This window comes from Anolis sagrei, chromosome 5 (assembly GCF_037176765.1).
Source record: "Anolis sagrei isolate rAnoSag1 chromosome 5, rAnoSag1.mat, whole genome shotgun sequence".
NCBI classification, from domain to species: Eukaryota; Metazoa; Chordata; class Lepidosauria; order Squamata; family Dactyloidae; genus Anolis; species Anolis sagrei.
This window is the reverse complement of record NC_090025.1, coordinates 170,647,553-170,663,052: the sequence shown is the minus strand read 5'-3', so window position 1 is coordinate 170,663,052 and position 15,500 is coordinate 170,647,553. Positions and strand designations below refer to the sequence as shown.

The 15,500-nt window shown below is 42.8% G+C and overlaps 1 protein-coding gene across 1 annotated transcript in view; it reads left to right on the top strand.

The window, feature by feature from the left end:
- TXNRD1 (thioredoxin reductase 1) overlaps window positions 1-15,500 on the top strand; it is an 89,994-nt gene that overhangs the window by 30,234 nt on the left and 44,260 nt on the right. The window contains exons 5-6 of the mRNA XM_060776901.2: window positions 4,198-4,307; window positions 14,401-14,520. Coding sequence (XP_060632884.2) covers window positions 4,198-4,307; window positions 14,401-14,520 — 230 coding nt within the window. The remainder of the gene's footprint in view (window positions 1-4,197; window positions 4,308-14,400; window positions 14,521-15,500) is intronic.

Sequence of the window (15,500 nt, the reverse complement as noted above, 5' to 3'; positions counted from 1 at the left end):
CAGATTTTGTTGTTGTTTGCCTAAGTGCCCAGGTTTTGAGGGTCATCTCTAGGCAACAGTGTTGTTGTGTCACTTAATGTTGTGTTTGTTTTAGGGCAGTGGTTCTCAGCCTTCCTAATGCTGCGACCCCTTAATACAATCCCTAATGTGGTGGTGACCCCCAACCATAACATTATTTTCACTGCTACTTCATAACTGTAATTTTGCTATTGTTATGTATCATAATGAAAATATCTGATATGCAGGATGTATTTTCATTCAGTGGACCAAATTAGGCACAAATACCCGATTTTGTCATTTGGGAGTTATAGTTGCTGGGATTTATAGTTCACCTACAATCAAAGAGCACTCTGAATACCACCAGCGATGGAATTGAACCAGTGTTGGCACACAGAACTCCCATGACCAACAGAAAATACTGGAAGGGTTTAGTGAGCATTGCCTTTGAGTTTGGGAGTTGTAGTTCACCTACATCCAGGAAGCACTGTAGACTCAGACAATGATGGATCTGGACCAAACTTGGCACGAATACTCAATATGCTCAAATATGAACACTGGTGGAGTTGGGGGAAAACAGTCCTTGACATTTGGGAGTTGTAGTTGCTAGGATTTATAGTTTACCTACAACCAAAGAGCATTCCGAACTCCACCAATGATAAAATTGAACCTCCAAGACCAACAGAATGTACTGTGTTTTCTGATTGTCTTTGGCGACCCCTCTGACACCCCCTCGTGACACCCCCCCCCCCCCCCGGGTTATTTTCTGGCAACCCTAAGGTTTTGGGGTTTTAATGGCAAGGGTTTTTCAAAGAGGGATTGTGTATGTCATTCTCTGAGGCTGAGAGAGTGTGACTTGCTTAATGTCACCCAGTGGTTTTCTATAACTGGGTGGCATTCAAACCCTGTTCTCCAGAATTGTAGGTGAATGCTCAAGTCACCAAACAGTTTAGGCTGCCAGGAAGGAGGAATGCCTGACCTCCAGGCTTCTTGAAGAAACAGAGAACCTGTCATATAACTCTGCATGCGAAGCCTGTTATTATAAATCTGTAAGCTGTAGCCCTCCTTACCCTGAGGCTGCTTGCTGGAAAGGAAGGAGGCGATGTCCCAAAAATCATTTTCTAAACAGCTTTCCAGAGAATTACAGGAGAAGCAAGTCTTTAATGATGCAGGTGAACAGGTCCAGAGATCTGACAAGCATATGGAGTGAAAGGTGAAGAACGCCACTTACCTGGGAAGTTCTTCCTAATGATGAGATGGAATCCCTTGTCTTGTAGTTTGAACCCAGTGCTTCATCTCCAAGTCGCCATCTATATTGCCTACTTAGGCTGGTATAGATGTGTAGAAGCTTTGTGAGGGCCAAATGGGGCTGATTCAGGGTAATGTGGGACAATGCCCTGCTGCAGAGACAGAGCAATGGATTCAAGCTACAGGAAAATACTGAGAGTTGTGGTTTGGTGAGGCATCAGCACTTCCTTGGCAAAGAAGGCTAAAGACTTTGTAAAACTCCCAGGATTCCATAGTAAGGAGCAGGCCTGTAGCCAGGATTTTAATTCGTGGGGGTGGGGGTGGGGTGAGTTTGAATTGAGGGGGGGCGGCTGAGGATCTACCCTAGCAAACCTTTTGTATCGTTATCCCAATACCCCCATGCCAGGCCTGTAGCCAAGATTTTGTTTCGGGGGGAGCTGAGTTTCCGGGGGGGGGGGGGGGGCTGAGTCTGACTGAAAGAGGGTCTACCCTAGCAAACCTTTTGTATCATTACCCCAATACCCCCATCCATATGGGATATATTGAGCATGGTGATCAGATCATGATATGAATAAACCTAACAGTTTAAATAATGTACCAGTAAGGCCTTCTCACAAACCACCATGAGAATTGGGGGGGGGGGGGCTGAAGCCCCTCAAGCCCCCCCCCCCCCCAGCTACATGCCTGCCCCATGCATATGGAATATACTGAGCATGGTGATTAGATCATGATATGAATAAACATAACAGTTTAAATAATGTCCCAGTAAGGCCTTCTTGTGGACCACCCTGAGAATTTTGGGGGGTGGGAGGGCTGAAGCCTCTCAAGCCCCCTCCCCAAGCTACATGTCTGATAAGGAGCCATAGCAGTGAAAGTGCATTGATTCTACAAGGTGTCGTTGTTTTTAAACCCAAACCTGAGTTGCATCAACTCCTGTACAATGAATATAGCTTGATAGCCCTTCAACAGCTTTGGAGAAGCTTAGGAATGCAACCAGAAGGTTGAGAGGAGACAAGAAAGCCATGTATCAATACACTCAAAAAGCAGTCATGAATCAATCAGGGCCAGCTAACACCTCCCAACAAAGGGCAGCAGAAAACAAGCCTGCTCCCCTCTTACTTATGACAGCCTTTCAAGTATTTATACATGGGTTGCTGTGAGTTTTCCAGACTGTATGGTCATGTTCCAGAAGCATTCTCTCCTGACTTTTCATCCACATCTTACCCCAGGCAGGAAGCAGTCAGGCTTTGAAGTTGCAAGGCCATTCAGTACTAATCAAGGTGGCCATTTGTAACACTCACACTTGCCTCAACCAGACAAGAATTCTTTCTCCCACCCTGGACATTATTCCACAGCTATATAAATCCCACTTGCTTAGTTTCCAACAGACCTCACAACCTCTGAGGATGCCTGCCATAGATGTGGATGAAAAGTCAGGAGAGAATGCTTCTGGAACATGACCATACAGTCTGGAAAACTCACAGCAACCCATGTATAAATACTTGAAAGGCTGTCATATGTAAGAGGGGAGCAGGCTTGTTTTCTGCTGCCCTGGAAAGTAGGACTCAGAGCAATGGGTTCAAGTTACAGGAAAGGAGATTTCAGCTGAACGTTAGGAAGAACTTTCTTGAATCATAGAATCATAGAGTTGGAAGAGACCTCATGGGCCAGTTCAACCCCCTGCCAAGAAGCAGGAAAATTGCATTCAAAGCACCCCCAACAGATGGCCATCCAGCCTCTGTTTAAAAGCTTCCAAAGAAGGAGCATCCACCACACTCCGGGGCAGAACAGCTCTCACGGTCAGGAAGTTCTTCCTAATGTTCAGATGGAATCTCCTTTCTTGCAGTTTGAAGCCATTGTTCCGCATCCTAGTGTCCAAGGAAGCAGAAAACAAGCTTGCTCCCTCCTCTCTATGACTTCCTCTTGTGTATTTACTCATGGCTATCATGGCTCCTCTCAGCCTTCTCTTCTTCTGGCTAAACATGCTCAGCTCTTTAAGCTGCTCCTCATAGGGCTTGTTCTCCAGACCCTTGATCATTTTAGTTGCCCTCCTCTGGACACATTCCAGCTTTTCAATATCACCCCTGCGCACCTCAATTGGTGACTGTGGGTCCTTCCACAAAGCCCTGTGTCCCAGAATATCAAGGCAGGAAATGCCACAAGATCTGCTTTGAACTGGGTTAGCAGAGGCCACACTCAGATAATGTGGGATTTTTGCCTTGATATTTTGGGATATAGGACTGTATGGAAGGGCCCACAGTTCAGGGCAGATATTGTGGGATTTTCTGCCTTGGTTTTCTGGGATATGTGTGGAAGGCTGTGTTGAAGGGCCCTATAAAAGCTGTTGCCTCGGAATGTGGTGGAAACTGGCTTTTAAACAGAGGCTGAATGGCCGTCTGTCGGGGGTGCTTTGAGTGTGTTTTTCCTGCATGGTAAGGGGTTAGACTGGATGGCCCATGTGGGTCTCTTCCAACTCATTGATTATAAGGGCCCCTCCACACAGCCCTATAACCCAGAACATCAAGGCAGAAAATCGCACAATATCTGCTTTGAACTGGGTTATCGGAGTCCACAGTTCAAAGCAGTTAATGTGGGATTTTTTTCCAGCTGTGTGGAAGGAGCCATAGCTACACTTCCTTGATTCCATAGCGCTGAGCCGTGGCATGAAAGTGGTGTCAAACTAGTGGTGTAGATGCAACCTTGGGGGTTCTTTCTGTCCCGTGGAAAGCGCAAGTCATGCTTACGGCGGAGCGGCGACCCATCGGGAAGCGTGGGTGGGGCGGCCCAGGAGAAGAAGAGGCTGCTCCCGGTCCTGCTCCTCCCTCCTTCATCGCTTCCTCCCCCCCCCCCCCCCTTTCTCTTTCTCTTCCTCCTCCTCCGGGACAAGAGCCCTGCTTCATAAAAGGAGGAGCCATCCTCGCCTCCTTCCTTCCTTCTCTTTTCCTTTGGCAGAAAATGAGCCGGAGCTGAAAGCCGCCGTCTTGAGTCTCGCCATGGAGCCCGCCCTGCCCGTGGTCTTCGTCCGGAAGGAGCCCCTCGGAGGCTACGACAAGACCGCCAAGGTAGGCAGCCAGCCAGCCAGACAGGCAAGGAGGAAGGAAGGCGCCCTCGCAATCCCAACCCACTTGGCTCAATGCTCTTGGGATCCTGGCAGCTGGAGTTTGGGGAAGTTAGACTCAGAGTTGGAAGAGACTTTGTGGACCATCCAGTCCAAGCCCCTGCCAAGAAGCAGGAAAATGCCATTCAGCACTCCTTTGGCCAAAAAAGGCTCAAGACCTTGTAAAACTACAACTCCCAGGATTCCACCGCATTGAGTTTGGGACAGTTAAAGTGGTGTCAAACTAGATTCATTCTACAATGTAAATATGCACTGAAGTTGAGCATCTCTCATCTGAAAGGTTTAAAAAGTGTTTCGGATTTTGGAACACTTGCATGTATGTTATGTATATTAGGCCTGGGCCAACTTGGGCCCTCCAGGTGTTTTGGACTCCAACTCCCACTATTCCTAACTGCCTCAGGCCCTCTGTTTTCCCCCTTAGCTTAAGCTGGGGGGGGGGGGGAGTTGGCCCAGGCCTGCACTACACCATGACAGCTCTCAACAAGCTCTCAACAAAGGACCTGAGGCTGTTAGGAATGGTGGGAGTTGGCCTCCAAAGCACCTGGAAGGCCCAAGTTGGCCCAGGCCTGGACTACACCATGACAGCTCTCAACAAGCTCTCAACAAAGGACCTGAGGCTGTTAGGAATGGTGGGAGTTGGCCTCCAAAGCACCTGGAAGGCCCAAGTTGGCCCAGGCCTGGACTACACCATGACAGCTCTCAACAAGCTCTCAACAAAGGGCCTGAGGATGTTAGGGATGATGGGAATTGATGTCCAAAACACCTGGAGGGCCCAAGTTGACCCATACCTGTACTACACCATGACAGTTCTCAACAAGCTCTCAACGAAGGGCCTGAGCCTGTTTGGAATGGTGGGAGTTGGAGTCCAAAACACTTGGAGGGCCATCAGCACAACTGGCAATAACCTGTGCATTGAGTAAGATGTGCTTTTTAGAGAGTCACTCATTGAATGCCTATCAGAATAGAAAAGTTTCATCCATAGCTTGAAAATATTGCTCCCTCCTAAACAAACCCTGCTGTTGCCATTTTGTATAAGGAGACTCCAGGGGCCATCTGGTCCAACCTCCTGTCAAGCAAGAACACATAAGCAAAGCACCCCCAATAGATGGCCATCCAGCCTCTGTTTAAAAGCCTCCATAGACTGAGCTTCTACCACAATTTGAGGCACTGCTGAACACCAGCTCTTACAGTCAGGAAGCTCTTCCTAACTTAAAAACTTCCAGAGATGGAGACTCACCACTGTGAGGTTAGTGGGGCATACAGAAATGTTTTCCCAGAAAGTCTCAAAGCCAAGGCTGGTTCGTAAGGGAGAGCATGGTCCTTCAAATACCTGAGACCCGACCTGTGTTTGAGGCTTTAAATATAACCAGCACTTTGAACTGTGTTTGGAAATGGACCAGTGGCTAGTGGGCTGTCACAAGGGAGTTGTGTGTTCCTGGGGTAGTTATCATGCTCCAGGTCTTTGGATCAGTTGAAGTTTCCAACGTTTATCAAAGGCAATCCCATGTATAGTGCATTACAGTAATGTATTACTGTATCACAGGCATGGGCAAACTTTGGCCTTCCATGTGTTTTGGACTTCAACTCCCAGAAATCTCATCCAGCTTACTGGCAGTTAGGAATTGTGGACGTTGAAATCCAAAACACCTGGATGATTGAAGTTTGCAGACAGCTGCTGTATCCTGATCAAATGTCTCAAGTTAAACTCCTTTCAGCCATCATGATTTGCTTCCAGAGGAAATTCAAGGTTACAGCCTACTGGGATGGAAAACCCGTGACCCATCAGATGTTGTTGGACTGCAATTCCCAACATTCCTCACTGGCTGTGTTGACCAGGGCTGCTAGAAGTTGTAGTACAACATCTGGATGCCTTTGTGATTCCAGTGTCCTGCCTTAAGAGTTCAAAAACAGGACTGCTTTAAGAGTTCAAAAGCTATTTGACGCCGTGGTCCTTTCTTAGACGCAAGACGTATTCATTTCAGCAAAAGCTTGGTCAGGAGTGTAGATTGGCTCTGTGTCTCTGTCTGGGATTTGTGAACTGTGTTTGAACATGTAGGCCTTGGGGAAGCTGGGAAGGCAAAAGATAATATCTTGGCATTTCATTAAAAAGGTAGTCTCCCAAACCTTTTCAAAACCCAGTTGCAAAAATTGTTTAGCATTGTCACCCATATTACCTTTGATGTATGCCACCATCAATGGATGCTGGGGCAGTGGTGGTGCCGTGGGTTAAACCACTAAGCTGTAGAACTTGCTGACTGGAAGGTCGGTGGTTTGAATCCGCAGGACGGGGTGAGCTCCCGTTGTTGGCCCCAGCTTCTGCCAACCTAGCAGTTCGAAAACATGCAAATGTGTGTAGGCAAATGTGGGAAGGTAATGGCACTATATGCAGTCATGCTGGCCACATGAACTTGGAGGTGTCTACGGACAATGCCAGCTCAACTAGACTTAATGTCAAGGGGAAATCTTTACCTTTACCATGCTGTTCTTCTAGAACTGGGATCCAAGACAGTTGCCAGCCTGTTTTTTAAAGCACAGGAAGCATCCTAAAAATTATGATGTTAAAAGGCAGTTTAGCTTTTCAAATTTTTTTAAAGAATACTTTTCTCTAAGTGTTAATGAAGGAGTAGAGCACTTACCAGCTCAATACCCCCTTTACTAAAAGACTTGTCAATAGGAAGGTTACTTTCCCTCTTTTCCCCTTGTCTACTTTCTCCTTTGGATTTGGAATATTTTGGATTTCAGAATTCTGGATAAGGAATGAATTCTCAGCTTGTACAATCGGTCACAGGCATTGTTTAGCTGTTGGGATGTAGAGGTGTAGCTTATATTACTATGCTTGAATACAGTTGCATTGAGCCTAGCTAGTTGAGAAGCATTTACACCCGTGACTCTGAAAAGCCTATATGTTACAATACGTATATTATGTGGAGTTGCTATTATTGTGGGAGGCACTTCCTGCAGAAAAAAGGCAAGGTAATTTCTTTGGTTGCGTTGTAGAAAGTTGTAGCAGCTCTTACTTTACACATGTAATGTGTTTTCACCCCCAAATTTGGGGAATCACTTTGAAATTAGCTTATAAAGTTATTGTTCTGTATTTAGGTAAAGTAATTGAATAATATACATTATTTGCAGATTAATCTTGCCTCAATATTAAAAAGGAAGAATGTGGTCAGATTGGCCTTGTGGTGTCCAATCTGGCAGAGTTTCCAAAGTGTTTCTGTGATCTCATTATGTTCTTTTAGGTACTACCATATATACTCAAATATAAGCTAAGGTTTTCAGTCCCTTTTTAAGGCTGAAAAAGGCCCCCTCAGGTTATACTTGAGTCAAGGTTATTTATTATTTTACTCTGTTGTTGTTATTGTTGTTATTATTATTACATTTATTTTACTCTTTTATTGTTATATTTACATTGTTTTACTCTATTAATATTATTACATTATTATTTTCTCTATTATTACTACATTTATCATTTTACTCTATTATTATTGGAAGGATACATAAGCATATTTACATTGAAGGTTAGCATAATGGTTTAATCAGAGTGGAACAGTCTTATCTTAAATTACAGTTTTATGTAAATATTCAAAAACATTGAACCTATTGATGCTTCAATTAATGTAATGTTATTGGTATCTATTTTTATTTTGAAATTTACCAGTAACTGCTGCATTTCCCACCTTTAGTTTATACTTGTGTCAATACGTTTTCCCAGTTTTTTGTGATAAAATTAGTTGCCTTGGCTTATATTTGGATTTGTTTATACTTGAGTATATATGGGTATTTTAATTTCAATTCTAAGAACGTCAGGCCATCTTCTGATGACTTGTGGAAATTGCAAACTAATAAAATCTAGACTCTAGAGCAGCTTCCCAAACTTTTCGTATTGGTGATACGCTTTCTAGACTTTCTAGAGCAGTGGTTCTCAACCTGTGGGCCCCCAGATGTTTTGGCTTTCATCTTCCAGAAATCCTAATAGCTGATAAACTGGCTGGGATTTATGGGAGTTGTAGGCCAAAACACCTGGGGACCCACAGGTTGAGAACCACTGTTCTAGAGTCAAGTGGAGTCTACTTCTCTGGACGTCGTTGAACTGAGGCTGGATGGTTGTCTGTTTCGAGGCCATTGACTGTATCTTCCTGCCTGGCTGAAGGAGGTTGGACTAGATACCTTTTGGGGGGATACCTTCCTCCTCCTCCTCCTTGCTCTACTCAGTGCTGCCTTTGTTGGTGGGTTTGAGATGGGATGTGGAGCATTTTTCAGCTGACACAGCTGTGGACTACAGGTGACACACTAATGCGCCCTGACCCACAGTTTAGAAAGCTCTGCTCTAGAGAATCAAACTTTCCCCAGCCTTTTATTAAACTCTGTATAAGTTCTATTGCTACCACTACTAAATTTTATTTCTTATTCCTCTCTACCCCAGGCTCGAGGCAGAATACAACATATATAACTAAAAAAGCATACAACCATTTAAAATACATAGATTTAAAACATAGAAACATTAGATTAAGATACACACCATTACACAATAATCATCCACACATATAAAATGTCAATTTACAATTCATAGTTTGAAATTGCGCAGGCCTTCTGGAAGAGATAGGTCTTTCATTATGTTTTAAACTCTGACAGCTTGCTTAGCTGTTGAATCTCTTCGAGCAGGTTATTCCACTGTCTAGGGGAGACCAACAGAAAGGATTTCTGACTGATGGTTGCCAGTCTAGACCTGCTTGGTTTAAGTAAATGTTCACCTGAGTATATGAGGCGAATTGTACAGGAGGAGGTGATCCTGCAGTCAACCCAGATCAAGTCATGTATGGCTTTAACCAACATTCAGTACTTTGCCCAGAAACTAATTGGCGACCAGAGGAGTGATTTTAATATGGTATTAATATTATGCTCTTCCTCCTGGGTGTACCTATAGCCAATCTGACTGGCACATTTAGAATTAATTGGAGGTCCTGAACTTCGTACAGAAATAACCCAAAGTACAGTGCATTGTAGAAGTCAAGCCATGGTTAACTCTGGGAGACTAGCATTCAAATATCCAATCAACCATGGAGACTTGCTACCTGACTTTGGACAAGTTACAAACTCTCAGCCTTAGAGGAAAGCAGTCCTAAACCTATTAAGAAAATCCTATGACTTTATCAAAAATTGAAATCACCTGCAAGATTGCAGAACCTTATAGTTTTTCTCCCTCACATCACCAGTGGAAGCATTTGCAAAATAGTAATTCAGGAATGAGGTGGGTATGCGACAAACACAAAGGATTAAAGAACAAGGGTGACTCTAAAGCCTATGCTCAGCCCAGCATCTTTAGTCATAGAACAATGTTTCTAGCCTGTTCACACAAAATGCACCCCATGTTTCCTGTCTTCATCTTTCACATCCCCCCATCTTTACATCCAGTTTTATACAGGAAGAAAAAGCTCAGCTGTATAGTAATTGTTATCAAACAATTGGAAATAAAAACAATTGAAGATCCACAGCAAACTCTTGTTTGAGATTTGGTTCCAGGACCCCAAGTGGATGCCTAGGCCCACATATGCAGAAAGCCCAACTAAACCCAATACTTAAGTTGGGTTTTCTGCCTCTAATGAGTTGGGTTTTCTGCCTTTAACACAACTCTCTATGTTTTTGGGTGGGATGGTTATTTGTTTATGTATTTTCCTTTTGTATGGCATTGAATGGTTCCTGACTTTGTTGTTCATCGCCCTGAATACCTTCGGGGAGATAGGACAATATATAAATAATTTTATGCTATCTTTTACCTAATAAAAGGTATCACTACAATATGGACTACATAATTTGTTTCATGCTTAAAATGATCACCTTGCATCTAGATAAATAAAATATTCCACTGCCAAAAGCTAGGGCCTTCTGTCTGTGCCATAATTGCCATTTTATTATTGGGTATGTCTTCCATCTTCTGTCACTACAGTAAGTGGGCATCGAGCATTTCCCTGGATGCAAACAGATAGATGAACCAGGCCATTTTTGTATTGTTTATTTTGGCTCCTAGTGTAGTGTGAGCCTAATTCAAACACAGGGACTAAATTTCAGCTGACAGGATATGGAGATTAATGGATGCACTTTCCAGACCCAAGCTGTCAACAATCATTTGTGGAATTCAGACAGTCATTATGCCCAAATAATGGCAGCCAGTCTACAAACGTGGACCAGGAGACAGATTCTCCTGTGGGTGCAGCATGGCACCATCTGCATTTCAAGCTTATAAGCCAAAACTCAAACGGGATACATGCCAGCAAAAGAGTAGTCTCATGCATGGTTACTCTCGAGGGTATACTTATGCAAATATTCCCGGGAAGCCAAGGAAAATAATCCCTTTTATTAGCTGGTGGGTCCTGGTTCCATATAATTATTGCCTCTGCAACAGGCACCTTGGAACCCTGTCATATTCTTCCCACCCCTTCCAGGAAAAAAAATACTATGTTATCATGACCTCACATCTCTTTTGATGTGATCTCTGTGCCATGACAGAATTCAAGGAAGTTTTTTTTTTGGACTGGAGCTCTTAACAATCTTCCAGCTGACTGAATCAATAGAGGGAGAGATCTAGGGATGTAGGGATTTATTATCCAAAAAGTAGGTTCCCCAAGCTGTCCTTGTGCCTGCTTCTCTTGTAAAACGCAGGGCTCTTCAATGCATGAGTGCTGGAAAAGTTTTGTTGCAAGTACACACCTAAAAGGAAGAAAACTGGCAAATCAGGTTTTAAATTATTTTTGAAGATTTGGATATATATGAGGAATAGCTTGGCATAGCCAGCAAGGCAGTAAAAATGCTAATAAAAATGCTTCTGACCTGTTATATGTGCGTCTCACAAGTATTTTTGCAGGAAGGGGTGGAGAAAACAAGATCCAACTAGATCTGACATGCAGCTGCCTCTATCTTTTCCTGAATTTGATATGCAGGTTTTAAAATAAAATGCCACTTAGTATTAGAAGAAGAGGAGAGAGGAAAAGGAGCTCATTAATTCTCGGTCCTTTGGCCAGCTTTTTGCTCAATCTCCCTGGCACAACCATCTACTTCTCCCCCTTGTGGCATTAGGATGAGAAAAGTCTTTACCAGAGTTTCTCATTACAATGTTGAGTACTAGAAAGTTTGTCAAAGCAAACAGAATGTTAGGTCTGTTTTCTTTTTAATCATGTGGCAATCTTATATTTCCCCCCCAATAAAAATGTCATGCCATAGCCCAGGGGTGGGACACATGCAAACATCCAGATGTTGTTGGACTATTGAATCTATTGAACATGGCCAACAGTATAAAATGCTAGGAGCTGCAGTTCAGCAACATCTGGAAGGCGACATGATTCCCATTTCGCCCTTAGCTGGATTCAAGGATGTTTTGACTGCATTTTCCCATCTTACCCACCATCTTGGACTGGCTAAAGATGGTGGAGGTTGTGGTACAGAACAATGATCAATGGTTCCCAGCCTGTGGTCCGTGGACCACCAATGGTCCGCAAGAACTAAAATATGGTCTGCGGCCTCACTGTTACTACGCCATTGCAATGAGAGTGACTGGTCCCTCTTATAGTGCCAAGGCTTATTAAATATGGTTTTCTGTGGGCAAGCAGTTGGCGATTAGTGGGTGTATCAGAAACTAGAGCTGATATGACCTATCCAGTGCATTTTTCTGAATCAGCATCCCAAATAATCAAACCAAATCTAAAGTTGATCAAAAACTGATTTGTAACCCTTTTGTAACTAATGTTGGAAAGTGGTCCCTCATCAAAGTGCTCCCTGGTCAAGTGATCCTTGGTCAAAAAAAGGTTGGGAACCACTGACATAGATAGTGCCAAGTTGTAGAGAGCTGAATATAGTGTTAGTCCCTAGGCCTTTCCCTTGGCCGTCAGCTAGGACCCTGCTTTACATGTTATCCACTTCGCCGGCCCTATCATACTCTGCTGCACTAGCCCTTGCTCAGGCCTTTCATAGTTGGCCATGTCCATTTTGTAATTCTGGCCATTGGTATTTTGAACCTGTCTGATGGAGTTATAATGAAACTGGTTTTGAAATTTTTGTGTTTGTTTTAGCAGGATTTTTTATGTTTTATGATGTTTATTTTAATTTGTTTGTATGGTTTTCCTTTCTGACTTTTGAATGTTTTGCCTTATGTTGGAAACTGCCCTGAGTCCTCTTGGGGAGATGTGGCAGTATATAAATAAAGTTATCATCATCATCATCATCATCATCATCATCATCATCATCCTAAGAGCAAAAGATCTTGCAAATTACCACCCAAAAATCAGACAGCGAATAGAGGCAGGAGCACCAGATTCAGCTAACATGCTAGTCTCCAGGTGTACTTGTTCTAGGAGTTTATATTTGTAAAAAAGATATTATCATGGAGTGGCTAGCAGTGTATTTATGTAGTTATAAATACTCAGTGTATTACTTTTTTTAACTAAATGGTATGTTCAGGATTTAAAATGCAAAGCTTTCTACAATTTACATAGCTTGATCTGCTTATGTGCCTTGGGAATAAATGTAATAGTGCTGTCTCCAAAGGACAAATAAGCCTCATGTGTTAAACACAAGGCAATCGTTTCTTGGTATATTGAATTCTTGGTCAAAGGTTTGCATGCAAAAGAAACTTTCAATAGTAATGGAAACATCTGTAAAATGTGACATTTAGCTTGTTTCATTTCCCAAAAGCTGCCAAAACTAAAACACCCTCTTAGCTTACAGTAGACCTGTCACTGCACTTACATGTCGCTGAAAAGCCTTCTAGGGAGGATGTCAGAATAAAAATTGACCCCCATATTTTCTTTCATTAGAGGGCATAACAATGTTGGAACATGGCCTGTAATAAGTGAAATTATCTCAAGTGTGATAGAAGATACCACCTGATCTAATGTCTTTTTGCCACTATATGTGGCATAGAGAGGAGGCTGTCATTTTGTCACTTCTGTCAGCCAGAAAAATATATTGGATCTACCCTGGTAAAAGGTTGTGCAAGGCACTTCTGTCTGAATGCATGGAATGGCATTATTTGGAGATTTATTATTATTTATTATTTACTATATTTGTATCCCACCTTTCTCGCCCTGGAGGGGACTCAAGGCAGCCTTACAATGTGATGCCAAACATACATTTCTCAATATACAGTTACAATTACAAACCATTAAAACATAAATTATTAAAGCATCAATTAAAATCACATCATCCAAAACGTAATCCAGGGGCATTTATCCATTTATCAACACATTAATTCATAGTCACTTAATTGCACTGCTCCACTTATTTGTCAAAAGCTTGGTCCCAGAGTCTTTTCCTGAAGGTCAGGAGGGGGGGGGGGTGATCTAATTTTGTTGGGGAGGGAGTTCCATAGACAAGGGGCCGCCAACTAGAAGGCCCTGTCTCTCGTCCCCACCAGTTGTGCCTGCGAAGGAGGTGGGATCGAGAGCAGGGCCTCCCTGGATGATCTTAACCTCCGAGATGATTCATCGGGCGAGACATCTTTGTACAGATAAGCTAGGACAGAACCATTTACAGTGGTTCTCAACCTGGAGTCCCCAGATATTTTTGGCCTACAACTCCCAGAAATCCCAGCTAGTTTGCCAGCTGTTAGGATTTCTGGCAGTTGTAGACCAAAAACATCTGGGGACCCCAGGTTGAGAACCACTGATTAGGGCTTTATAGGCTAAAGCCAACACTTTGAATTGTGCTCAGTAGCAGACTGACAGCCAGTGGAGCTGGCATAACAGGGGGGTTGTGTGCTCCCTGTACCCTGTTCCGGTGAGCAATCTGACTGCCGCCCATTGGACCAATAGAAGTTTCTGAACAGTCTTTGACAAGTAAATTGCATTGCAGTAGAGAAAGTATTTAGCTCAATGATCTAATTCTGAATTTAAGCAGCTTCCTGTTTCCTTAAAAATAAATAAAAATAAATAAAACAATTTTTGTTGAATTCTTTTCTTATCATATGAATGCTTCTCTTTCATCTTCAATTTGTATCATTACTGTGTCCCTTTTCATGAACCGTTTTCTGTGTTTGCTTTCTTTAGGCACACCGCGAAGGAAAGCTTCACAAGTTGCTTGACGTGAATGGCCGAGCAGAGGGAGCGTCATATGACTATGATCTGATAGTCATTGGAGGGGGTTCTGGTGGACTTGCAGCATCCAAGGTAGGAGCAATAAAAACACCCATGAGAGAAGCTTGGTTTTGAAGGTCAGTGGACTGCTGAATCTACTCTGGGTTTCAGTCTAAACTTTCAAGGCAATATCCAACTTATTTTGAGGTTAGGTTTCAGTGTCTTGGATAGTGTATTTAAAGTTCAGGCTAAACTTCAGAGTAGATTTGTTGCTCCATTGATGTCCAAGTCTCCAATCGTTTCTGAATCACGACTTATTATCTCCCTGGAATCCTCTCCTCCATGTACCACACTTCTCCAAGGTTTTAATGTCCAGGGGATTGCACCCTTCTTGCTGATAGAAACAACTGCATGCAATCTTTAGCTTTTTCTGTCACTACAGCTCCTCCATTCATCAGAAGCTTTCAGATTTGCCAGCTGGATTTGACTTGGCATAGATACTTGTCCCTTATTTACTTTTTACTGAGCAGCAAATAAATCTCAGATTATCTTGAGAGGTGTTGAACTTGAAGGAGCCCATGTTTACTTTTGAAATTCTGTCCTGATATAATATATTAAGTTATTTGTAACATTTGCAAGGTATGCTTTAGGCATCCCCAATATGATAGGATTTTGCCTCCCATGAGCCCTAGCCTAAATATATGATGGGATTTGAAGTCCAACCAATTTTAGAGTGGGGACCACACAGTTCCTTATCCTTTCCTGCTAATAAGACTTTTAATGAAAGTGCATTAATTTTAGAATTCAGAACAGAACTGCTGATAAATAATTATCTGAAATGTTAACCTTGGGCATGAAATGTGCAAGGTTCTTTGGGCTTAATATTTTCCATTTAGCCCTCTGATTGTTCAATAAAATGAGAAAGAGAATTTTAATAGCTTTGAAGGAGCACAACTGAGTGATGTGCTCATGAATGATGTAGATTTTTAAAAAGCAGACACTGTTGATCATCTGCTGGAAAATTAGTAGAATGAATTTGGGATAAACAGAAAGAGGGGATTCATAAATACTGC